The sequence below is a fragment of the Morone saxatilis genome, unplaced genomic scaffold, assembly GCF_004916995.1.
Source record: "Morone saxatilis isolate NCDOM2014 unplaced genomic scaffold, NCSU_SB_2.0 Contig22, whole genome shotgun sequence".
Classification (NCBI taxonomy): domain Eukaryota; kingdom Metazoa; phylum Chordata; class Actinopteri; family Moronidae; genus Morone; species Morone saxatilis.
This window is the reverse complement of record NW_023339785.1, coordinates 6,307,192-6,334,125: the sequence shown is the minus strand read 5'-3', so window position 1 is coordinate 6,334,125 and position 26,934 is coordinate 6,307,192. Positions and strand designations below refer to the sequence as shown.

General features: G+C 38.2%; 2 protein-coding genes across 2 annotated transcripts in view; both read left to right on the top strand.

Annotated features, from left to right (window-relative positions):
• Nucleotides 1-22,133, top strand: part of rxfp1 (relaxin family peptide receptor 1) — a 60,598-nt gene extending 38,465 nt beyond the window's left edge. The window contains exons 4-18 of the mRNA XM_035668874.1: nucleotides 870-975; nucleotides 4,302-4,373; nucleotides 6,178-6,249; nucleotides 7,088-7,159; nucleotides 7,409-7,480; nucleotides 7,662-7,730; nucleotides 7,858-7,929; nucleotides 8,161-8,232; nucleotides 10,172-10,243; nucleotides 11,212-11,283; nucleotides 11,773-11,844; nucleotides 14,386-14,615; nucleotides 19,566-19,976; nucleotides 20,117-20,335; nucleotides 21,199-22,133. Of these exons, the coding sequence (XP_035524767.1) occupies nucleotides 870-975; nucleotides 4,302-4,373; nucleotides 6,178-6,249; nucleotides 7,088-7,159; nucleotides 7,409-7,480; nucleotides 7,662-7,730; nucleotides 7,858-7,929; nucleotides 8,161-8,232; nucleotides 10,172-10,243; nucleotides 11,212-11,283; nucleotides 11,773-11,844; nucleotides 14,386-14,615; nucleotides 19,566-19,976; nucleotides 20,117-20,335; nucleotides 21,199-21,620 (2,105 nt within the window). The 3' untranslated portion in view covers nucleotides 21,621-22,133. The remainder of the gene's footprint in view (nucleotides 1-869; nucleotides 976-4,301; nucleotides 4,374-6,177; nucleotides 6,250-7,087; nucleotides 7,160-7,408; nucleotides 7,481-7,661; nucleotides 7,731-7,857; nucleotides 7,930-8,160; nucleotides 8,233-10,171; nucleotides 10,244-11,211; nucleotides 11,284-11,772; nucleotides 11,845-14,385; nucleotides 14,616-19,565; nucleotides 19,977-20,116; nucleotides 20,336-21,198) is intronic.
• Nucleotides 22,134-24,781: 2,648 nt separating this feature from the next.
• Nucleotides 24,782-26,934, top strand: part of etfdh (electron transfer flavoprotein dehydrogenase) — a 20,984-nt gene continuing 18,831 nt past the window's right edge. Inside the window, exons 1-2 of the mRNA XM_035668875.1 lie at nucleotides 24,782-25,028; nucleotides 25,729-25,887. Of these exons, the coding sequence (XP_035524768.1) occupies nucleotides 24,998-25,028; nucleotides 25,729-25,887 (190 nt within the window). The 5' untranslated portion in view covers nucleotides 24,782-24,997. The remainder of the gene's footprint in view (nucleotides 25,029-25,728; nucleotides 25,888-26,934) is intronic.

Sequence of the window (26,934 nt, the reverse complement as noted above, 5' to 3'; positions counted from 1 at the left end):
TTCATTTGCAGGATTTCAAATGAATCTAAATTGACATTGCAACATCATTTCGTAATAATAGGCACTTTTCTATTACTATTTCCAGGAACTCTCATATTATTGTCTGAATACAGATGTTGGAGCTTTTGGATGGTTTCGCAGAGTTAAGCATTTATTTCCACTGGGGCTGTCCATATAATAAAAGTAATGTTGGTAGAAATAAGTGTTGCCCAAATGTGCACTCATTGAGATTTAGTATAGCAAAGCAGTACTCACATCAGCAGATACATGACAATAATAATATAACTGTTTTATGGGAAACGCAGTGTGACATGATAAAACATTATAAAGAAATTGAGCCCAAAAGAGCCACTCAAAAGAACATTTTAGTACTGGTATAAAGTAAAAATCCAGTTTCCCACAGCCTCTTAAACACACCTTAAAGGTGTAGTGCCTGTCAAAGAGGAGCCTTTCATTAAAGGCCCCTTGTGGCTAATTCTGATGTGTCCTCAAATATAATTTTCTTTCATTTGAGCCAGGAAGGCCTGGTTAAACAATCTTATCTGCTCCATTTCATCATGTCTTGCATAGCTAAACTGGGATTTAATGAAAGATAATCAAAGTTGGCATAACCCAGGAATATTCAATAAGCAGTCTTGAGAAACCTGTTTCAGTTATTAACTATTGCCATCCTGTGTTAATCCTCCAAGCCAATAAACTCTGCTTACACACTCTGCTTTCCTTAAATCTCAGGATTGCATTTTCTTCATGCAGAAGTAGGTTGCCATTCAGTCAAACAGGTCCACTTTTGACACTTTGACACTCCGCAGAATGACCCGTTGATTGACGTATCCTCTGATGTCCCTACCCTCTCCCCTCCATCTCTCCAGTGCTGGGTGTCGTTCCTGAGCTCTGCCAGTGCAGAGACCTGGAGCTGGACTGTGACGGCGCACAGCTTCAAGATATCCCTGTGGTGGCGATGAATGTCACCATGATGTGAGTAGAAAATATCCCCTTATTTTTTTCAATATCATAAAGCTCAAGCAATTCCCAGGAAGCCCTTATCCTCAACTGTGACTGTCAGAGCATGTGAGAAGTGTTGTAGCAGGCGGGCCACATCCCCACCCCCCTCCAAAACGCTACCCTATCACTGTGAGAAGCTGTCATTGCCACAAGATGAGTGAGTGAGTAACTTACTTGAAGCCAGAATTAAAGATGAATATCTGGTGGGAGTAGAAGTGACTAATGCAACCCCTTTTCAAAATACTTTGTCTTATTAACTTTTATTTGACATGGTTGTATGAACATGTAGTCATTACAAAGTTTTTTTGTGTTTGATGGAGGTACATTACCCCTTTTCAGTCCTTTTAGGTTGTTTTTATGTGACCTGGAACATTAACACAGCTAGAATATTTGCATGTCCTACATGTAATTGCTGCATCAGCTGCATGGTTGTGTACCAAACTTTTGGATGCTGTCAAATTCTATATTAAAGAGTTTTGTGTGGGCATGAGGTCACCCCATCAACATTTTGATGGCCAATTACAGAGAAATGGTGCTTTCAAAAAACAGTCTCGTAGGTTTTGTACAGAATATGGTACCGAATTTGGTAAAGATTGAACCAAATATTTTCCAATAGAGGCAACGATTGTGTTTACCAAAAAGTTGTAAATTGCGTAATATGTTTTCAAGCGCAAAAAGGCATTACCTATAGATCTAATCACACAATTACCAGGCAAATTGGCGTGTCCTTATTATCTGTTATAACGTATCTGCTTTGTCATTGGGACAGCATCATTTTCTTGTTGTTTTGTAGTTGCCCCATTTTTTCTCCTCTGAACCGCACTGACTAAAACTTTGGTTTTAGGTGTGTTTAAAGTGCAGGTGACCAAAGCAAGAGACTTGTGTACATTTTGATTTAAAACGAAAGGGCACAATAGTTCAGACTTCCAGCCAGGGTTGGTAATCTACAAAGTTATTTGTTACCTTCACAGGCAACAAGGTTCTGGGTGGATGGAAAGATTGCTGTATAGAATTAGCCAATGTGTGGCCTGATTGGTAATGATGTATCAAACAACAGACCTTTTTCTCTGTTTTAGAGAGTGTTATAGTTATAGTTCTGTTGGCCAGTCAATTATTCCACAACTTTGGTTTAGACTGAAATATTTCTACAACTATTGGACAGGTTGCAATGAACACCTGAACTAGAAAAAAATGTTTTCTTATTTTAGTAATTTTGATTTGCTGTGGCCTTTTCTTCCTTGAGATCGTTTCGTCAGTCTATATTAACAGTGAACACATTTTTCCTTTGATTTTTATTTTAATGAAGTATGACTTTGTGTAGGTGGCACTTTCTATTAAAATAATAATGAAGCAATAATAAATATTTTGTGGGTGTTCAGTTATGATTATCGTTTTTGTCTCCTGACTGCCAAAATCAGGACTTGAAGTTCCACAGTGTGAAGTCTCTTTACTTTTTGTTAATATGTTTGTGAATTAACTTGTAGAAGGAACACATCACTCAGGTGCATGGCTGTCAGAAAACAGTATAAATGAAAAAACAATACATGCTCCACACTAACTCACTGCCACAAAAATCTCTTTAGTAAAGGGTAGCGACAATCCTAGATGGATCATCGTCAGATCAGAGTGTTTGAAAGACTTGAAACCACACCCATATTTATACATTATGCACATCAGTAGCCTGACAAACTCTATGCTGGCAGGTCTGGTTAATCATCACAGCCAGGATAATAATCCGCCGAGAACAATTAACAATACAGTTCAGTCCGTAATAAAAAATACGTAGAAAAAAGTACAGAGATAAAAATATCATTGCAGACATATATATTAGATCTATCAACACATATATCAAAACATTTATAAAAATAATTAAAAACATGTATGGATCAGATTCCAATCAGGTAAAAGACACACCTATTATAAGTATTAGTACGAATAAAACATGAAACCAATTTTCTCATTTATTTTCTCATCTAGGGAAAATACATATACATATCCATACACACGTGTACAGGCCTATACAGTATGTAGGCCTTCAAATATATACATTTATGTGGGGAGAACAATCATAATCCTGCTCCCATTTTATTCTAGAGAAAATGTTTGATCTCAAACTCTTGATTCAAATTGCTAGGGGTGAGAGTCTGAAGAGTGGAAACTTTCTCCTTTGAGAAGGAGGGTATATAAATTGTCTCTTCTTCTTGGATGCCAATGTATCTGAGAGAGGCCACTGGATGATTTGCCTCTCTGAAATGCACTGCCACCGCGTTACGTTGGTCCTTATTAAAAAGGTTTTTGTGGCAGTGAGTAAGTATGCAGGATTTATTGTTGTTTTTTTTCATTGATGTGAATGAAACTTACAGTGAAGTTGAACAGGTAGGCTTTGTATGGCAATTGTAGGGGTGTTGATTATGCTAATGATGGTTGTTGTTGTGTTGTCAGGCCAAAATTAGTGATTTATGTCACATTTGTGTGACATTAGGAGTTAAGACTGAATCTGAATCTGACTTGGAACATTCAGTTTTGATAGGAAAGCATGTTTATTAACTTTACTGTTGCCATAGAAATTGCATCTCATCATCAGTCATATCAGAGGGTGTAGTGTTAGAGAACGGTGAGCCCAAAGAGACAGTGTTAACTACGAAAATCTTACATTGCCCCAAAAACTGACGTCCAAATGTTTCTCATGTCACTGTGAGTGGATGAGCCTTTAATCGAGATTTAATCCGTTAAAAGCTTTGTAATGAACTGCTTGATCAACTGCATGTTTACAGATTGAATTTTCTGCTAATTGACTAAAGTTGTTATATTTTATATCTGCCTACCTTATTTTAAAAAAAAATTCTGTCTGTGAGTGTAAAAGTTCTTTTGGATCTATAAGGATTTGTCCATTGCCACAAGGTTTATAGAAAAGTAATTTTATCATACTTATCATAGATTAAGGAATACAATCAATTTATTTAATTCTAGGTTTTTTTAGACTCACTGCCTGAAATATATAGGGTAAAATAAAGATAATATTCATTGCTGGGGAAAGTGTTCTGCAGTACTGGTGTCATGTTTTATATATTTAAAGTTGAGATGGTCATTTTAATGTTGAATAGATTCGAACCAGGCTTGAAAACCCCATTAATTAGACATTTTGACACTTTATAATTTAAACTCACATGCTTAAATTATAACAATGACAATCTGAAGGAGCTGGCCAGATGTTCAAATGCAGCAGTACTGAATCATGTATCGTTGATGGTGTAAACGTCCTTCTGTATTCTGATTTTGAGCCTTTTTCTGTCCTGCAGGTCCCTACAAATGAACCAGCTTCAGATACTGAGGGCAAACACATTCTTTAAGTACCAGAACCTACAGAAACTGTGAGTTTCCATGTACTATGCAATGCATTTTATTGAATATATATAATTAGGGCCTGAGCACTGACCGTGTGAAGGCCCTATTGTAATTGAAGGAATTCTTTTCCTTATTTTTCCTCCCAAACAAACGCATATTTGGAGGCTTTCCCGTGCTTTTAAACTCATGAAACGCGGCACACATGTCAGTCGTGACGAAAAATTTCATATTTTCTAGGGGTCCATTATGAGCAAAACAAAATGGTCCCTCAGGGGCCCATAAACTGTACCACCCGGGGCCCCTCTCACCGATATTCATAAAAATCGTCAAACGCGTAGATCTTATCCAGACAAACGAAAAAACCAGTGGGCATCATATCCCAAACCCAACAGGAAGTCGGCCATTTTGGATTTAGCAGCCATTTCTGGCAATTTGCACACGTTGTATTTGAACTCCTCCTCCTAGGGAATTCATCGGATCAACTTCAGATTTGGACACATAATATAATATATTGGCCAAAAACATTCACCATTAAAAGCTGTGCTATTTACGACATTCCGTCAAACGGCGTGCACGTTGCTAGGCGTGGAATTTCAATGACTCGCCATGAAAGAGGGATATGTCATAACTTCTGCGTACATGATCCGATCTCAACGGAAGTAAGCACTGCATTGCGATTTTGATCTGATTTCCGTGAAATTTTCATGTTGTGATCCACACGTGTTACGCCTGCACATGACGCGTCACAGCGCACCCCAAGTTGCGTGGAGTGCGAGGGCCCGTTCATCGCAGCTTTATTTATATTAAATACAGTACATATATTTTATTATTTTTGTTTTATTTTATTTTACATTCCAATTTGTATTACTCTCCTATCTAATTGTTATTTTTCATTGGTCTGTCCTTTATTCAGTCTTGTTCTGATAAGCATCATGTATAATATATTGTAGTTTGAAGTTACCTTTCAAGATTAAACATGCATGTGTGGGGCATCCTGATAGCTCACCTGGATTTAATGGCATGGTACCGAGGATGAGTCCTTGCTGTGTGTCATTCCCAACCAAAAAATCAATGAATAATAAAATAGTAAAACTTTAGCATGCGTGAGAGCCTACACTATTCATTCAGAAAAGCACAATGCCTTCACCTTCATGATACCAAAGAGCCGAGATAATGACGAGCCATTGAGTGTCAATTGCCTGACAATTCACAACACACAAGTTTCACAACTACAAAGCCGATCTGTGTGAGGCTATGATGACTACTGGGAACGCTGCCAACAGTTATTGTTTTGTCCTGCGCACAGATTCATTCATTGCAGACTTGCGTTGTTTATCAACCTCTCACAGTGCCACAGACTGGCAGCAGGAGAATAGGTCTGATCCTCCGCCAGCAACCATTTGGCTGTGTCAGGCTGTCAGCCTTCAGTCGCTGCTCTGAAGGTTTGACCAGATTGAGAACTTGCCTGAGATATGCATAAACAAATATCAGAATGAATTGCCAGGTGTGTAAAATACACAAATAGACAAAACAAAGCTGTAAGAGGAGGTTTTTTGAGCTCACAGTATGTGCTAAAAAAGAAGAATTCAAGGTATTTGACAGACACTGGTTGTATCATATAATACTAATTTCTCTCAGCTGGGCTAATATCCCTATTTAAGCTTTTTACTTTGTGTAAACAACATCTATTTCTCCCTCAAACAACCAAATTCAAAAATTGCTTGTGTCTGTTTCAATAAACCAACAGACTCAAGAGTTATTACATTTTTCTCTCATTGTTCATTTGGAATTCAAATGCTTCACAAATAGTTTTGTGCTTTTTCTACATAGATATCTCCAGCACAACAGGATCCGAGATGTGAGTCCTGACGCATTCAGAGGGCTGTACAATTTAACAAGGCTGTAAGTTCATTCACCTTTGTTATGCGTACTGTTCAGGAATAAGGCAAGCAGCAGTATAGGCTGTACTTCTATGTATGTACAAAGAATGAAGCAAAACGTTAGCTGAGGCAGGCCACTGGAGTTTCATTCATGCTTCGCAATCAATCATCTTATTCACAGCCGTCTGTGTCAGATTTTTCTAAATCCTGCTCAGAGAAAAGTCAGCTTCTATGTAAACTTTCATAGCTCTCTAAAGGAAATGTAGCCAATTTTATTGAAATATGACATTATTCTTATTTCCTTTTATTTAAGTACATTTGCCAATGCCAGTTCTTATTACAGATGATGAACTCAACAGTTGTCGGCATAACTCTCACTACAGCTTGTTAAGACACAGTTATGTGACTTGAAAACCATGAAAGTGCAACTCTTCCAATTTGAAATGTACACTTTTTTCTAATGACTATTTAGATAATAACGCTCTTGTGGCTGAATGGGAACAAATCCCTGAAGCCAGGTTCTAAAATATTATAGAAAGCCTGCATCCCTGTAGCTTTAAAATGACATATAGGTTTAATGTTTTGGTGTCCACATACTTTTGGCAATGTGGTGAATCCTTGTTTCCTGACATTATCAAAGCTTGGTTGTATGTATACACATTGTGAGATAGTACAATGCATATAGTTACCAGTAATGAACATCATGTAAACAGTAAGTATAAATGCAGTCAGAATACAACATACTGTTGAGACTATTGTATAGTAATAAAAGCAACAGGGAGCAGGTTTTCCCATTAGTTTATTCAACATGTCAGAGAGCATCCTCTTCAGGTAACCTTCTAAACTCTTTCCTCTCTTAGATATCTGAGCTACAACAAGATATCTGTCCTGATGCCTGGGGTGTTCCGGGACCTGCATAAGCTGGAGTGGTTGTATGTTTATTCTCTACTGAAAGAAAGTTCTGCACCAAAGGAATATAAATAGTATAGGATGTTTTACTTTATGTACTGTAAGTATTGGTTTGCTATAGGCAAGGTCAGTTTTGAGATAAACATTTCTTGCATTGTTTTCTTTTTGTTACACACAGGTAATACATCACACATATCTCTCTTGATGCTGTTTCTTCTGAATCAATATTCTACAAATAAGGCTGAAAGTATAAACTAAATTTTTTGTTGTAGGATCCTGGAAAATAACAACATCCATCAAATATCCTCCATGACCTTTTCTGGACTAAACTCCCTTGTTTTACTGTGAGTTTTATTCTTATTCTGTTTTGCTTGGCTTTACTTTGTTGTGATGTCCTCTCAAATCATCAAAAGTTCTGGTATTACGACACTTTGTTGATAAGTTTAGATTGAATGAGTGTTCTTCCTTTGAACATTGAAAGAGAATGTACTACACCTTGTTACACTGTGTGTCAATGATTGACAGGGTTTTGTTGAACAACTCTTTGACAAAGCTGGATGACATCTGTCGAGAAATGCCAAGATTGAACTGGCTGTAAGTAGGATGTCAAGAAATCAAAAGCTGTCTTGTCATAGAAGTGACATGTCTTTTGATGAAATTTATTCTGTCTGTGTGTTTGTGCTTGTGTGGTGTGTGTGCATTTCGTAACATGTTCTTGCAGGGATTTGGAGGGAAATCTCATTGAAACTATTGGAAATGTCTCATTACACTCATGCAGTATGCTGACAGTTCTGTAAGTACACATTTACATATTTCAGTCCACAGCAAAGGCAATGTTTTTTGCTTAAAATGTATTTGTTGTTTGCTTGAATTTCTGTGAGAGCCTTGCAAATCAGCCTCACTTTCTCAATATTTAAATTACATCATGGAATTAAGCATGGCATCGTTACGGCATTGATTCATTAAATGGGATTAAGAAGGTGAAAAAGTAGTAATGTGATTCTATTTTTGCATTTATTGCCAGGGTTTTGCAGCGGAACGAGATCAGCAATATACACGAACAGGCTTTCTCAGTCCTCCAAAAGCTCGGAGAATTGTAAGTTATTTTTGTTTGATTATGTAAGCAAAACTGTATAGGAAAAAAATCTAAATTTTTAGGATTGTGTGAAAAAGAAGTTGAAGTGAAGCAATTTAAATGTGGATAATGCTGAACATGTGTTACAAGCGACGACTCTACAAACACCCGCAGAAGAGGAGGAAATGAGAAAACACTGCTGAGAGATAAACAACTTGATTTCTGCCTACTAGCTGTGAGGCCTGAGGATGGTTATTTGGACCTTTGGTTTGTTTGTGTTTCAGTTAGTGGGTGTTTTCCAATGCTTTGTTGTAAAGCAACATATCTCAGAACTTCTGGGCAGATTTTAGAAATATTTTTGGCTCCCACAGGATGATTCTTAGTTTTTTAATTATTGTGTTGAGAGTCTGAACTTTTGTCAGATCAAAATTTCCACTTGGGTTATGGGTCTTAGAGGCTTTTTTGCTTGTCCCATCATGATACACATGCGTACCAGTTTTCGTACATGTCGGTCATACATGTCTTGGGGCTGATTCTGGGGGACATGGCTAAGCCATTTTGCGACGCCCATCTACAGGACCAAGACAATACCTTAGCCTTCACCACGACTGAATTTTGTGCAAAGTTTCATGAGTTTTTAGGCATGTTTAGCCCCCCCCCCCAAAAAAAAAGTGTTCAAATGTTAAAGGAAAAGCTGATTTTCGCTGCGTCTCCATGGCAACATGGTTCCACACAAATTCTTAAGATTCATAAAATGTCATTGTCATCGTCCTGAGGAACTTCTACATAAAAGTATAAAAATGACATTTCCTTTCACCACTAGGTGGCGCTCTCACTATTACTGAACGTTATCACATAGACGTGTTCAGGGCGGGACTCTTATTAAACATGTAAAGTTTTTTTGCAATCGGATCATGTACGCAGAAGTTATGACGAATCCCTCTTTCATGGCGAAGGTTCGAAATTGGATGCCACGGGACGCCACGCCACATCCGGTGTTCGACGGAATAACGTGAATAGCACAACTTTTAATAGTGAATGTATTTAGATGGCTGTGTCCAAATCTGAAGTCGGTCCGATAAATTCCCTAGGAGGAGTTCGTTTAAATACAATGTGTGCAAATCACGGAAAATGACCACAAAATTCAAAATGGCCGACTTCCCGTTGGGTTTGCGGTATTGGTCCAAGAGGCTTTTCTGCTTCTTTTATCACGATACACATGTGTACCGCTTAGCCATTTGGCAGCGCCCGTGCACGGGGACAATTGCATACGTGAATTTTCGCCACGATTGAATTTTGTGCAAATTTCCATGACTTTTTGAGCATGTTGCGGCCGCCAAATATGCAGTCGGAGAGGCTGAAGAAGTTGTTTTGATGTAAATGTTGTCGCTGATGAGTAAGATTCAGATTTTAGTGTAGGTAAGGAAAGAAAGAAAAAAGAAGCATTTGAAGTAAATGCAGCTCACCCATAACCTTAATCTGTTCAGATAGTTACAGTGATCTTGACCCCCTTCCCCTCAGAAGTGATGAACCGTACACTGCACGCATCCTCAGGAGAACCTTATGCCGTGCAGCCACGACAGATTTTGTGAGGACTGAGACTCTCACTTGTTATCGACTGTAAAAGCTCACACTTTCCTTCAGCTATGATCGTTGTCACCATAGCTGTCTCCATTCACCCATGTAACCACAGCCAAATATAGTTCAAGTTCATGCACTGGCTTTTGGGACTTATGAAAATCTTGGGTGCATCAAAAATGTGCATTACATTCTCAATTCATAGAGACAATATTGCAAGGCTGTTGTTTTCAGTGTGTGTGTTATGCAATCCGCCCCCTGAACGTTGCATTTTCCTTTTTAAGATCTGTGTGCATCTGTCAGATACCCAGTGTTGTACATCAATATTTGTTTGTTGTTTTGTGTTTTTGGGGAACCGATGTGGATTTGTTTCTGCGCACAGGGATCTATCCAACAACAGACTGGTGGCGATCCCTCCCAATCTCTTTGTCTTACTGGGGGATTTGCTCCAACTGTGAGTGTTGTTTACACAAATACACTGGGATATACAGTTATGCATGCAAGCATACCTATTCCATGAATAGTTAATAGGGTTTATCTTTTGATTCTGTCAGGAATTGACAATGGAGTCGTTAGTAAGGTTATTATATAATACAAAAGTTCACCCCTAATATGTACTTTCAGTGAGTGCGGGTAAATATCCTTTGAAATTGTAATCCCTAAAATTTTGGTCACATAACAGGGCACAGTAAAGTTTGTTACCTTTCTGTGTGCAGGTTGTCTCCTTTAACTCTTTATCTAACAGTGAACTATGGTGGTTCCTTCTTGATTCATTACTGTTTTAATAAGTGAAAAAAAAAAATCACCATTGTTTTGGTATGTAGATTCATTTTTGCATTTCCTGTGGCTGCTTCGCAATTAAAGCCACCCTGTGATTCCCTAGTTGAATGCTATTATTGTGAAGCGGCTGTGGGATGTTCTGTTTGCATTAGCAGTAATTTAATACAGCTCTGACACAGTGTAAAGCCAGTGAAAAGTAAACAGAGCAAGGCTGTAATCAATAAGATCAAATTTTGCTGAATTACAAGCTATTTAATTTTCCTGTAATTTCCTCATTCTAAGTTAGGCAATCTGAATTCAACACATTAATAGCAGACTCTGCCACTACCAATAAATACTACTATATACAGAGATAACTACTGATTTTAAATACAGTGATTGACAATTGCAAAATAAAAATGGCCATAAATAGTATAAAAAATGGGGTTTGATTTGATTCTTAAAATCTTAAAGATTGTAACTAAACATTGTCACTAATGTTACATCTATTGTCAAGGAACTTTAGCATTGTAGGGTGCTTTACTATGTCCTTGTCCTACTAAACATAATGTGTAATGTACTTTTATGTAATTAGTAAATTGGATTTATTTCGATGTTATCTAATTGATTTTCATTACTGCGTTTCTTATCTTTGTCTTTCAGGAATATATCATACAATCCCATTGTGGAGCTCCAAGTTGACCACTTTGACAAGTTGCATAAACTGAAGTCATTGTAAGTATACATTACTAAATGCTGAATGACTCTTGCAACTAATCCAAAACATGTTGCACATAGAAAAATAGCCCTGTTTGTGTTAAAAAAGCAAGAGCTTTCCTGTTACATGTTTAAGGGTTCAGAAGAGCAGCAAACATACAGACAGACATGTGTGATGGCCTGGATAATGAAAATATAAAAAAGACCCTGACAAGCTAGGAGGAAATCATTATTCTGTCAATGTTGGCCCATTTTGGGAGGGTCACAGCATTTGCTGAATGGTGGTCAAGCATGAGATACAAGCATGAGCTCACACAAATCTGTATGAACAAACGAAAAGAAAATGTATTTGGGAAAGTATAACTGTTTCTCATTTAGTCTTTGAATGGCTAGTTGCTGAGGAGAACCTTTGGTGGAAACATTTTTGTGTGCTTTTGAAGACTTTTAGAATAGTGTACAATTATAAATCAAAACTGTATTATATCAATATGTCTGTATATTTTCTAGGAGCATTGAAGGAATTGAAATTGAAAACATACAACGGAGGATGTTTGAACCTCTCAAATATTTGACTCATATGTAAGTACTCCTTTGTCATGTTATGTGTTTAAACTGTTAATTCTCTTAATTTGACTGTCACGTAGACCATAGGCCTTTCACATGTATTTCTAGCAGTGAGTCCCCAGCTAGCCTTATCGAGACTGTCAGGCTTCTTTTCCAACTGGGAGATGCTGGAGTCAGGCTTAGTGTAATCCATCTTTTCTGTGAGTGAAACAGCCCGAGATACACCCATGCAGGTCCTGGAATGGATGCAACAGAGAGAAAGTAAATGCCCTTTCAGCCTTTTTACAGAAGCTCTTCAAGGCTCTTTTTTCTCCAGAGTTTTATTTAAGTACCAGGAATATACAGTTAGATAAAAATGGTTTGTTTGCTCAAATAGAGTCTCTAATCTAAGCTGGATGGATTGCCATGAAGCTTTGTACATCATTCATGGTCCCCAGATGAAGCTTACTGACTTGGTGATCCTGGTTTAGAATTCAGATGTCTTCACACTGGGTGGCCAATTGACACTTTTCACATGCTTTCATGTCACACGTCAATTTCAAATTCGTAACTGATAACGTAGCAGTGTGCACAGACAGACAAGTTTCAGACCATCAAGGGGAAAGTGAGAAATATATACATATCTATTGTAATTTATTCCTATACCTGCAGAGTAATCTCAGTCAGCAGCTGTTCTGGTAGCAGCACAGCGCCCCTCTATCTCTCTCTCTCTCCTCGTCTCTCTCCCTCTCTCTCTCTCACAGACAGCAGTGAGAGTAACTTACTATGGTTACGGGGACGCTCTGCATCTCTGTGGCTCTGAAACTTTCTCATGATTTGCAAGAGGTTTTTAGCAGAATCATGGATGTAAGTTATCCTAAATGATAAACTATAACATCATTTTACATAGTTGGTTAACATTATATAGGGTAGCCAGTATGATCTCAGGAAGCCTTAAAGCAATCCCTCAGGAGAAAATGTAATTATCTCTGCACACAGGACTGTCTGATCAACAGGCTTTTTCCAAGAGCCCAACGTACATAGTTTGTGTGGCTTTAGTTGACAGAGGCGTTAACAGATACCGCTCCAACATCAAACACCTTGAACACCATGTATGCAGTGTTGCCTCACTGCTTTTCAATTTCATATCTATGCCAAATTTTAAAAAAATAGTTTAAAAAAAATACAACTTTTGATGTGATTAAGACAGGTTTAATTAATTAGGCTCACCAATAATGTGACACTAGAAACCCCTGGAGGTGAGTACTACAAATTTGGAAATCAAATCATCATCATGCATTGGTATTTATCCTAGCTCTTTTTATCAGACAGTACCATTGGCTTAATTTATCTGCCAAAGTGTCAGACGATGAACTGCCTTTTGTCTTATCAGTAAATATGTGTTAAAACACCTCTGATATAATTGATAAGAAAAATATAACAAATCCAAACACAATATTTCAGCTAAGAACTCCTTCCTTGTCTTCTATTCCTTGGCTGGCTTTCTAGATTAATAAAATCTGTTGTTGTTGTTTTCTGGACAAAATTATCTTGCGGGATGCACTGTCTTTGAACAATGTGTTTTTATTCCTTTATTTAATTTTCATACAATGGTACTGTTTGTTGATTCTCCTGAGGGTCCCATTTCTCAATGCCTCCTTACCCCATCGTTCTGAATTCACATCTCAGCAACAAAAAAGACTCCATAAACAGCAACATTCTCTGATCCCCAATACCCTGGTTAGGTTAGGTTGACAAGTATGCTGATCTACCGTACTTATTCATCATTGACCATAATTATTGACCTTTCTTTCATCTGCTGCTTTCATCTTCCATATGCTTTAAAATTGTGTATTTCTCTGAACTTTTTAAACTACATTTGTGGGGGTTGAGGAGTGACGACCCCGACCCCTGCAGTGGTCACAGAAGGCTGACTCATAAAATGCACCAACTTTAAATCTCACTCCAAACTAAAGTGAATAGTTAGCAGACCTGTCTCTACTACTATTGGACAAGTTGTCATAAAGTTAGGTATGGACATTCATGCTCTCCACCAGGATAAATTAGCTTTGTTGATTCTGACTTTGCAGCTGTGCTTTGCTTGCATGCTAACACGCTAACCATACCTGCTTAACATTAGCATGTTAACATTGCCATTGTATTTTAGATCTTTAGCATGGTCTTTAGCATTCAGTTTAAAGCACCACTAGCATGGCTTTAGTTGTAAAAAGTGCATTATCTGTACTGGATACCCATTTGAGCCTACTCACTCAACCCTGTCAAAAATAAATAGAAGCTTTGAAAGAAGAAAACAGATTTTTTGATTAAGTTTACTACCTCTAAAGCCCCGCAACCCAGTGCTACCCATTTTTCAAACCCTTTATTCAAGCAAAATCAAATCTTTAGTCAAAATCATCAAACCTTTTTTTTTTTTTTTTCTGTTTCTGCTTTCCAATTGTCTCGACAAAAAAAGTTGTTAAGGTGTGTGGACTGCACACTCACCTATACAAACCCAGTAAATAAACTCCCTTATTTCTTTTTCTTAACTTGATTTTCTTCTTTAATCTATTATCACAGCTACTTCAAGAAATTCCAATACTGCGGCTATGCTCCTCATGTGCGAAGCTGCAAACCCAACACAGACGGCATCTCGTCCTTCGAGGACCTGCTGGCCAACATCGTGCTGAGGGTCTTCGTCTGGGTGGTCTCTGCCACCACCTGCTTCGGCAACATCTTCGTCATCTGCATGCGCTCCTACATCCGATCAGAGAACAAACTCCATGCCATGTGCATCATCTCCCTCTGCTGTAAGTCACACTGCATTTAAGGGAGGGATGTAGTGGAAACTGGATTTTTATTTGCGGAATACGTTTTACCATTACTACAGTATGTATATATGTATATATAGGTATTATCCAGTCTTTTCTGTGAGTCATACAGATATAGATGGTGTGGTATTTACTGCCAAATAACACTACACTAACACTAAAGTATACTTATATTTATATTTACCTCTTCATTATGTTTATAAACCGGACTATAGTCTCTGGAATTATGCCAGATACAACTACAGAAGGGGAAGGTGGAAATTCTGCTAAATAATTTAGTTTCCTGCTTTTGAAGTAAACAGACCTATGAACTCAGTAGGACATTTTAAATGAGTTCCCAGTGTGCTTATCAGTGTGCTTCATCAACAATAATTTTGTATTGTGTACACTGTTAGACACCCTCATGAATAATACTAAATGTAGAAATAATACAATCTCATTCCAAAATGTGATTTTTGCCATCCGAATTAAAATAAATTATTCACAGCATAATATTGGCACAAAATGGTAACTGCTCAACGGTCCAGTGAAGGCAGTGGTTCATTCACAGCACATTCACTGACTCATCTACCAAGATAATTATCATTCAGATAACTTATACAGTAGCTATGTCAATTGGACTTAGTGTTTTCCCCAAGTGTTTATATACTTTTAGAATGTAACTTATGCTATAGTATGTGCAGTGCAGACAAAACCTGCTAAAACTACTTCGTGTGACTGCATTGGTATATATCAAAATGTATCAGCGTGGTGTTTGGATACCCAACTGTATCTACTGCAGGTGTGTGATGGCATTCAGATAAGGGCTGTAAGAGTTCATTGAAGGGCTTCTTCTTCCACAGGAACAAATACTTTGATTGCAGTGAGAAAGTTCCTTAGGAAATAGAGCAGAATTTATATTAAGATTACTGCACAGATAAATAAAATCAAATAATGCATTTTCCTTCACATTTTGGCACATTAGCTTCTAATTGACATTCAGCATGGGTCTCACTATGACATTATAAGTCACAGGAGGAAAGTGAATTCATGAAAGTAAGATAACATAAAGCAAACAATTCCACCTTTAGACAAACTTGCTGTTACAGGAAGTTGCTGAATGGATCTATGCAGGTGTAAAACCAGATATTGTACATTAACTTTATGGTTATCGTTCCCAAGAGGGAATTTCTTTTGAATAGAAACTGCACGGAGAGAAAACATAAACGCGCAAAATATTTAGGAAATAAATGGTGTGTCTGTGCCTACGGTCGCATTTTACATCTATAAGTCAAACATAAAGGATCCTATGTGGACTAAGTCTCAGAGCCGTTGAGATCAAAGAGCTCAGAATATGTGGATGTATGCTCGCTTTCCTGCTACATCCACAATGAAAGCCATGCGGAGGATGACAGTCATTATTCATTATCTGCTTTTGTGGTTCACTTAATATGGCGACCTTTAAAACTTTATTACCAGAATGTCAGTGGGGGCTGTTTTTAACAGCACACTAATTTCTGCTGGCTGAGACCAGACAAAAACAGAGCATAAGGTAATTAGCACAAGCGAAAATGTCTCCATATTATTCATTCTTTGCTTCTTTTTAACAACAGTGGTTTATGCGTTTCTTCATGTGAGCAGGACGTGTCTGAATGTTGCTTTTCATTCAGTTATTAAAGTCTGGAAAGAAAGAAGGCACAAACAAAGCAGAGACATTCAGATAAGAGTGTGGTTTGGTTTAGAACCAGAACAAGAGTTGCGAGAATGATTCTTCCTACGCTGTAAATGGACTTGCATGAGGTCATTCAATATGGTATCATTTGATGTTACCTTATGTCTTTTCACACATTTATCACCCATAATTCTCTGCCTTTCTGTATCTAACCTTTGCTACACCTTTTCTATTTATTATAGTTTTTAAGAATGTAGTGCTGGTTTTCTATATCCTTCCTGCCTTATGTTAGAGAGTACTTTGAGCCCGCTTGAGTCAGCCAGAGGTCAATTTATACTTCAACTTCAACACTAATGTACTCATATAGGAGTATAATGCATCGCTTTGTATCTCATAATTCAATAACTAAATAGCAATTACAAAAGCAGCTAGACAGGCAAAACATATTATGTTGAAGATTTTGCATTGATTGACACTTAAAGGTATGTGTCAGCTCCGAAAGTTTTCATTCAGATTATGCACAGCAAAGCTTCATCTCAGCTGTCCCATCCAATTTTCACATGACGAGTATAAGGGGAGTCTTTAATGAGGATATATACAGTGTGTGTGAAATTAAAAATGCTTTTTCATGAGCATTGGTATTGCTTCCATATCAAAGGATTTATTCTCAGGAGGGTTTGGGTAATACCTTTTTCTATATTATCAAAGAAACATTAAGTAGTGACTGATGATGAAGGAGTGGCGAGTTCCTCAGAGGATGCAAGTTGTGAATTTAATTTCTGCTTCGACAAAGTGTCAGCAAACACATTGTGGTGGTAGGCCTAGGGTAGAAAAGTACATAGTTGTAAAAGAAAATACCATGTGGAATTGGGATTTATTTATTATTTTGTTTGGTTGTTAGCTTTTCGTAGGCAAGACTTTGAAAACGTTGGGACTGTGGGCCAGATGCAGAAACATCTGTGTAGATTAAAAGCCTACAGCCTGTTCATGAAAGCAGCAACATTATACAGTTTTATTAGATGTACAGTATCCCATATACAAGTACTCTTTCTTATCATCATGTATTTATGTGCACATTATTACTGCCTAGCCCACAATTATCCATAAATAGGGTTCCCACGCATCCTGGAAATTAAGAGACCATTTTGCCAGTCATGGAAACACCCAATTGATTAAAATGACCAAATATCCAGGAAATAATCTATGCTTCCATGGACAATATAATTGCATTTTAGCCCCTCCCTCAGATCGCCTACGTAAACCTGGTTGCGTATTTAGTTTGACTGTTGGTTGGATGAGCTACATGGTATTACACTTCAAAGCGGGAGACATGAAGCACAACTGACTTGCAGTGATCTTTTTGCCGATGATCAGTGGTGGACATTAATTGCAAGAACTAAACAAACTCGTGCATAAGATCTAAAAATAATTCTGAATATATAGAATATAGTGGCATGAAAACTGTGTAGCATACATTCAACCCCCTCTTTGTTATGCTGCACAGTGTTTTAGAAGAGCACAACTGGCATGGATATGAATCTACATGCATACAGCCCATTAATGATCCAATTTAAATGTGTTGTTGTGCTTGATAAAAAGATACAATGATGTCAACTGTACAATACATGCAACAGACCCTGTCACTCTCTACTTCTTATTTTATTGGCTGAATGAAGAAGAAGTAAATATTCTACTTAATTTAAACTATTAATGTTACTATTAGAGGAAAATTGTAGTAGACTATTTTCAATTCACTGTAGCTCTGCTCCACTTAAACCGAAGCAGAAAAGAAATCAGTGGTTATGAGAACAGCCAGGCTGTAATGAACCACGAGGGATAAAACTGTGTCAGTTAAATGTGTCAGTATTTGGCCTACTGGTAAATTATATGACCATTGGTGAGCAAGTGCTGTTCTGTTTTGTCAAGAAAAACTACTGAAAAATGTCCTGGAATGATCCTGAAAAGAGATTTATTAAAAACAGCGGGCACCCTAATAAATATTCCTATGTAGATGTTAATGATAATGACGATAATACCCTCTTTAACCTTTGGACAAAAGCCAAATACAACATCCTCAAACAGTACCAAAGCAACCATTTGATTGATGACACATGAGTACAGGAGGTCAAAGCTATTATCCAATGTGTGATTTTTACCATGTTACTGTAGGATGAGTGTACTTATTCACACAGGAATAGAATTATCAAATTTTAAAGGACTAGTTGAACATTTTGGGTAATAATCTTATTTGCTTGTGGCTGAGAGTAAGATCAATACCACTTTCAAGCCTAGCCATTAAATATGAAGTTACAGCCAGCAGCCAGTTAGCTTAGCTTAGCATAAAGACAGGAAACATCTTAATCTGTAAATTAATGACAATTTGCCATTTTAGTGCTCCAGGAAGTTTCCCTTTTCCATTATCTTCTTCCCTTCCCTTTCTGTCTTGTGTTGTTGCTTTGACCTTCAGCTTCTAAAAGTCTGTGTATGCTTGGAGTAAAGCATCTATACATACAGTATATTCACAACACTGTATTTATTTTTATAAATACACACCATATTTGGAAGGCTACACATGCAATGTTTCTGTGCATATCCATTATTACATTTGACCTTGACTGGCAATTAACATTCCAACATGATTATAGTTCTACACGTTGCCACCAGGGCTTGGATTATTATTGCTGTTCTGCAGGGTTGAGATCAAATGCCAGTTGTGCTCTTCTAAAACACTGTGCAGCATAACAAAGAGGGGGCTGAATGTATGCTACACAGTTTTCATGCCACTATATTCTATATATTCAGAATTATTTTTAGATCTTATGCATGAGCTTGTTTAGTTCTTGCAATTAACGTCCACCACTGATCATAACAGCATTTAGTGATTTGTCCTTGGTTCCTTTTCTTATAGTTGTATTTCCAAAGTTGAGTGACTGCTATCCGCCTGCTTGTCATCATCCATCTCCACAATATAGACAGGAAGCCTTTCATGTAGGGCCATGTCTATACTTGGTTTGATTCGGTTCTCACTTCGAAGAAATTGCATTGCAGTTCCTTTGAAAGAGAACTGCTTCAAAAAGACCTGCTTTATCAGTCAGTGTTGGTCTTTGTTTGGAGTTCAAATACATTCATTCAATGAACCAAGCTTAAGGTGTGAACACTTGGATGGACGCTGGATCTGAATGTGTCTTTAAAGATTTGAGAAAGAATTTTTAACCCAATCGTTACAGTCAATACATTTTTTGGAATATGTTGTCAAATAGAGCTCTCTTTTCTTGCAGGTGCAGATGGGCTGATGGGAATTTACCTTTTCATGATCGGTGCATATGATCTGAAGTTCCGTGGCGAGTACAACCGGCACGCTCAGGCTTGGATGGACAGCAGTCAGTGTCAGGTCATTGGATCTTTGGCCATGTTGTCCACTGAGGTATCAGTCCTTCTCCTCACGTACCTCACTCTGGAGAAATATATCTGCATCGTCTACCCTTTCCAGTACTTGACTCCTGGCTGGCGACGAACTGTCACCATCCTTCTCGGGATATGGGTGTTTGGCTTTATTGTTGCCTTCCTGCCCCTGGCCTGCAAGGGGCTGTTTCGCAACTTCTACGGGACCAATGGAGTTTGCTTTCCACTGCATTCTGAGCAGCCAGAGACACTTTGGGCACATGTTTACTCCATTGTCATCTTCCTGGGTGGGCATTTATTCTTGCAATAGTCCTTTGAGCTATTTTGTTGTGTTTATATTAATTTGCATAGCTTCGTTATTATTGCACAGTGCAAATATGAGCTATTGCATTTGCAATCCAGAAACTAACCAGATATTTCTCTGCAGGTCTGAACTTGGTGGCATTCCTCATCATTGTCCTATCCTATGCAAGCATGTTCTATAACATCCAGAGAACAGGGACTCAGACCACTAAATACAGCAACCACATCAAGAAAGAGGTGACCATCGCCAAAAGGTTCTTCTCTATTGTCATTACTGACTCCCTTTGCTGGATCCCCATTTTCATCCTCAAGATCCTGTCACTGCTGCAGGTGGAGATTCCCGGTACAGTAAAAGTGCTATAACCATGTAAAGGGTTACTCCACTGGAAGTCTACATTTTGAGTATCAAATACGCCTCCTCAGTGGGCTTGCAATGTTGTTCTGAAAACTTTGTAGCATGCTTTTTTGCGCAGAAACAGCAGCTGTAGTGTGCTTTAAATCACAGCCACTGACGTAAATCTTGGTTGCCATTGAATTCAGTGGCTAAAATAACCCTCAAAATGGCCATCAGAATTTCTCAAAAGAACTACGGCATAATCCACTTCTCTGCTGTTGCTCTCTTGCTCAGTTTTTTCCAAGTAACTGGCCACTTTGGGATAAACTTTGGAGCTACGACACAATAGCATGACACAGAAGTAAAGTTTATAGCTATGTTGTGACTACATCTGCCTTCCTCTGCAAAGCTACTAACTCTTCAGAGCCACATGTCAAGCCCATAGGGGGATGAGTGCTCAAAAGAGACATTTTGGTTGAGTATTTCTTTAATTGTATTTAATTGTATTGCATTTTCTGTATTATTAAACGTCTAAGTACTATGACAGGTGTTTAAACTAAATTTTAAAAGGTTTTTAAAAAGGTATTCACCACTGAATAAAGAGCATTTAACTGTAGACACCTTGGTGTTTTTAGCATGCACTTTATACCCAACTGACCATTTAATATTGCAGAAAGTCCATTACATACATAACCTTGTGAGCTCTGGCTTCCTAATTAGATGCCCAGGGGTAAAAGGGATTTTCATTAATTACATAAATGGCTTTGATTAAAGGATTTTATGTTTAAGTACTCTGCCAACTCACAACCATGATGAGCTCTGCTTAGTCCTGTTGTCTTACCTCTTCTTTTCTGTCTTTTTTCTCTCTGCAGGTACTATCAGCTCCTGGGTGGTCATATTTATTCTCCCTATTAACAGCGCCCTTAACCCCATCCTTTACACGCTGACCACACGGCCCTTCAAAGAGACCATTTTGCAGGTATGGGCTAATTACAGGCAGAAGAGGCCTCTGCTCAGTGGTCACCAAGCTCATCATCCGTCGCTCACCTGGCAGGAAATGTGGCCCCTGCAGGAGAACAGCCACGGCCTCACCATGGGGCACCCGCTGGAGCCAACAGGCACGCTAGCCAAGCTCACCCCGGTGGAAAACCCCAACGAGGGATACAATGACATTACCACGTGCACACAGCAACAGAAGCAACATACAGTGCTGTCAGTATGCTCACAGAAACAAACAGCGCCACACACACTCGCACACACCCACATATACACACAAACAAATGAACTCATCTAGGTATCGAACAGCAGCTACACAGATTTGTTCATAATGTCATCAAAGAGTCACCCTTAACAGATGATTCAGGTACATTCATCTCGACAAAGTGTTTGACCTTTTACTAATACTGTTTTTAAAGGGACAGTCCTTGATTTGTGCCCAGATTTGTCCTAAAAATAATTCATCTTCATTAGAGTTAGTGGAAATCCCACTGTGTGCATGTCTTGACCAAGCAGCAGCCATCATAGCAATGGGTGAAGTCAGTGTGGAAATCCCTTATGTGGCAGTACAGTTCATCTAATGAACACTACACTCCGAAAAGATATTAGTACAGAGCATAAGTCATGCCCCGCCTATGGTTTAGCTTTTATTCCACTTGGTCTCGGTTTAATTTCTCACAAAGGGCTTCTTTCATTATTCTTTCTGAAGGCTGAAACATTATATATTGTCCATACTCTTAGCTGAATATTCATCTACTACTATACTGGCAAGTAAAATGTTGACAACTTATCATTTCTATTAGTGATGAACGTAAACATATTTTGTTCAAATCCAATAACCACAAGTCCCGTTAACCATGTGACTCAAAACAAAATAGTTAATGTAGAAGGTTGTTCTTGCAAAATCCCTTACCAGCTTTTTCTGGACCTTTCAAACATATCTTGCTGTCTTCAGTCTAAAATATTAAAATTGTACTAGCCTTACAGTTGTATAATATGGACAAAGAAAACCCATATTATATCATAATATGTGCAGCTGTAAATCTGTCAATGCTGGTGGGGCAGATGATGTACACAGAGTGATATTAAAGTACAATGTGCGTCCGTGTACTGATGACATTTACACAAAGGCATTGCATGGGAGGGATAATTGTAGCTTTTCACTGCAAATGTCAAAAACAGGGCCATGTGCAAAGTATGAGGAAGTAAAAGATTTCCTTTTTGAAGCTCATTATGCTGCTCACGATCTATCTAAATTACATTAAAGACAATAAAAGAAACTTGAATTTGTCTTTTAAGTTTATTATAGATGCTGATGTCTCTCTCCCGGTCCTGAGTAATGATGTCTTAGGGGAACATTCTGTGACAGGAAAAACTGTAATCTGGTGATAATTACAATCAGTCACTGGGCAGTTCAGATGATGAAATTTGGAGTGTGAATCAACCCTGATAAAGCCTTTGTGATTGGGCCCATAAAATACATTGTGTGCTGTACTTACTAGTTTCATCTTGTATAAGATAATAATACATGCAACTTGCAGCAAAGAACTTTTTTAAGCCCTTCTTCTGGCATCCATCAAAAGTGTTTTTTGTGTTGCCACTGCCACCAAAATTTTATTTTAGGGAAATATTGAATGTAATGTATGAGATATGTCCAGTATGTTTATGAAAGAATGTACTTAATTTGGGCAGGCAGCAATTTTAAATAGTCTTTTATACATCCTGTCTAGAAATACCCCAGCTGGTCTGGGGGTTTGAACTTGGACTCAACCTCGCCGCACAAACACACCACACTACACATTTTTTACACTGTGATCTGTACAGTGAAGACTTTTGTACAGTGATCATAAACTCTTCTGTGCATACGTCGTTCATTGAACTACTGATTCCTGTGGAAAGTGACTTTTCCTGACATTGTTAATGTATGAATGTATAGCAGACATGCTATAACACAGATGGTGATGACTTAGTTATTAAAACAATGATTTGTGAATATGTTGTATGTGCCATTTGTGTTTACATAACATTCCTATACTGAAAAGACAGAGAAGTGAGGAGTTTGCTCATAATATCTGCAGGCTGAATTTGAATATTGTTGGGAAAAATGTTTTGAATGTGTTACCATTTCATTTGTTGTATTGACTTGTGTCCCACAATAAATTACTTTTTGTGTTTTTGTTGTTCTTGAGTGAAATGTGGACAATAAATATATGTACACTTCATATCTGCTTGTTGATATTTATTATTTTGTGCATATTTGTTATGCATCTTATTATTTTGGGCATTGTTTGGATTTTTAAAACTGAAACAATAAGTGATATAAGTTAATGAAGCAGAGTACAAATGTGTTTCATAGGTTTTTCTGACATATTGAGAATAGTACACAATGGTGGAAGTACTTGGGTCAGTACTTACAGTAAAAGTAGCAATAACACTACCTAAAAATACTTCACTGGCCTTGCATTTAAGCAGTTTATCATCTGCTGCCACTATGCACGTAGGTGCACAGCTATGCATCAACCTAAGTACTTCCAAAAAAGTTGACAGGAGTTGGCCTTTAATGGCAGAAACTGTGAAACTGAAAACATTGCACTATTGGATAAAACACAACAAACTCAATCATACTGATTACAAAGTCATAAAACTGTAAGATACCATAAACAAAAGTTGGAGCAAAGGATTTGTATAAATGTACAACTAACAAAACTTGATTCCCAAAGACTAACTTGACTGTAAAGTGAAAGAATACATTGTAAGTCATAGTAGGTAGAACAGTAATAACAAAACAGCTGTAATAAAGTGCCAACAGATAACGCTTTGAGAAGGGCACACAACGGGTGATAAAAAAAGGCTGTCACCTTCAGATTTTTTTCTTATCAGGTTATTTTTTATTTCACCATTATAATTCTTTTTGATACTCCACTCAATTTTTGTGTTTACCCACAAACCGCTTTAATCCCCCCCATAGAATTTATCAGCTGTTGTGAAAACAAACAAATCCAACATTCTTCAAAGGCAGGGAGGAAATCAAATGAAATGCTCAATGCCTCAGTTGCAGCAGTTAAAGGTCTGAAAACATGGCTTGTTTTCTTTGTTTTTCACTCACACAAATGTACTTAGTTACACTCAACCACTAACAAAAACAAAGTAAATACTATAATTTTCACTAAGTTCACAGACCACAAACTAACTACATCCAGTAGCTTCAGTTAGGTCAAACAGGTGGCTAAATTCCTCATAGAATTCGTTTTTAATAAATGTAACTATTTTAAATGTTGTGTCAGGTAGCCTAAACTCTCTGGACTAGACAACGTCGACACACTGTCTGCACAATAACCTGGAAGGACTCGTTGAACACAATTTAAAAGCATCTCAGATTTACTCAGACAGAGAGTGAGATGAAATGTGGACGTCCTAAAGCTCCACACGTCTGCGCAGTTACCACTCCGTTCTGTTACGTGAACGCCGCCGCAGCAGCAGCAACGCAGCTTTTGACGCTGTGAAACGTCCGTGTTATGAGACGGTGTTTGTAAAGTGACTTTTGTTTGCACAGCGGGCGGGTTACACACAACCTTCGCACTGGCGGTGAAGTGAGAACACCACAACTGCTCTCCGGCTGATATTTTAAAAAGAAAAAGCGCTGTCCGCTAGTGAGCTCACACTAGCTCACACATCATGTTTCCAGCTAGCAGATATTCAAGTAAAGGTACGTGAGCTAAAGGCTAGTTAGCTACCACAGAGGGAGCTCGCTGTGCTCGACCTTTAACATGCTTAAGTTAGTTTTACCGGCACTTTTGTCACATGTTGCTACACCATTTATGTGCCTGCTGTAGAGGGTGGCGAGTGTTGTTTACTCTGTTTTTCGACTTTCTACAAATGCTAGTGTTAGCACCAGCCAGAACAGTCCAACAAGCTCATGTGTGTTAGCTTCAAGCTAGAATGTAGGGTAAAGGTGAACCAATATGTAGGTTACCTGAACAGTGCCCTTGTCCTGGCTTAACGTTAATACAGTGTATCCACGCGTTTTACGTGTACTGGTGTTAGTAACTTATCGTTGTTCTGAACGTTATCAAAAATAAATAAAGTGTTTTATACCAAGTGTGTTTATTCGAAGTTTGAATTTAGCTTAGCTGTAGCTCTTGTAGTGCTACTGCTGCAACTTACTGTAGCAGTGTGACAGCTGTCTTTTCACTACATTAGCTGCTAACATAGTCTGTGTCTGTCCTGTGTTCTTTTTTTTTATTTCATTGGGATGTTATATTTTAAGAGGTCTTCTTAGACGTCATGTTATTGTATTTTTGTGTTTTGTTTCATTGTTTAAGACACTATTCAGACCGTATCCAGTCACATGTCCACCACTTTGAACTGGTCCTGAGTCTGACTGGGAGCTGTTGTCTCTCTTGCAGCCCACAGGTGTATCAGGGCATTGAAGACAGTGCAGACGGAGCATGCTGGCCCTCAGTTGTACACAGCACTCAACAGACGGACATGCTCTTCGGTGTCAACACCCCGCATCACAACACACTACACCATCCACTCTCGAGAAAAAGATCCAAGATGGGAAGGTAAGACGCTGCATTATCGAGAGTTTATCATCACATCATCGTCACATCATCATCGCTAGCAGACCTCCACTGGCACCCTTGGATTGAGGATTTATCGTTTTGTAGTTTGATCCACGATGTATCTTCTCTTATCCCAGTTTTGTCTATAATTTGTATTTTTATCCCCCCTTTATCTGTATGATTCATTATCCCTGGTTTTTGATATATCCAGGCATTTCAATTGTGTTTTTGTTTATTTTTTCTTATACAATACAGCTCACAGTGCGTCTTCCACTTATCATATGCTTACAATGAAATTACTAAAGCCATGTTTGACAACTGAAAGTGTTAAGAATATACAGCCTGCATTACACCATTGCTTTGGTTATTTCCTATCATATTTTGTGTTATTGCCTGTAACATTTTGTATAATATCCATGGAAAGAGAAATGTCACTGAGGATTTGCTGTGGCAGCAAGGTTGGACAGGATTGATCTAAGCTCCTCAGCCCATGAGCTTAAGTCTTTTTGTCTTCTGAAATCTGATCAGGCTTGCAATGTGATTCCAAATTTAGAGTTCATTGAGGTTTTCCATTGCTGTTTAGTCGGGATATCCAGACCAAGCTCCATCAGGTTCCATTTCAGAATCGGTTCCAAATTGCTGAATTGTATCGTATTGTATGCCTCCGAGCTTATCACTTCCTTTTGTCAATGCTTGGTGTGTTTTTCTGACCATTGTGCATAGCAACCTTGCTGCAAGAAGGAGTCGTGGCGGAGAGGAAGAAAGCGTCCAAAGAGTGGTTTTATGTCGCAAACAAAAGAGGACAACGGTGCTAGTTGTAATGTCTGTAAAATGATAAGTTCAAGAGTTGGTGGAAACACCGGCAATAGACTGAGACAGTTTTTAATTTCATTGCAACAGTGCTCTTATTGGCTTTTTACTTGCAGGCTTCTCTTTGACTTGCACTTGCGTGTGTGGTTGTCGTCTGCTCTCCCCCGCTATCTGTCCCTCCTCCAGTGGAGAGTTGATGACTGCTGCACTCACTGCAAGTGAAACTGAAGCCACAAC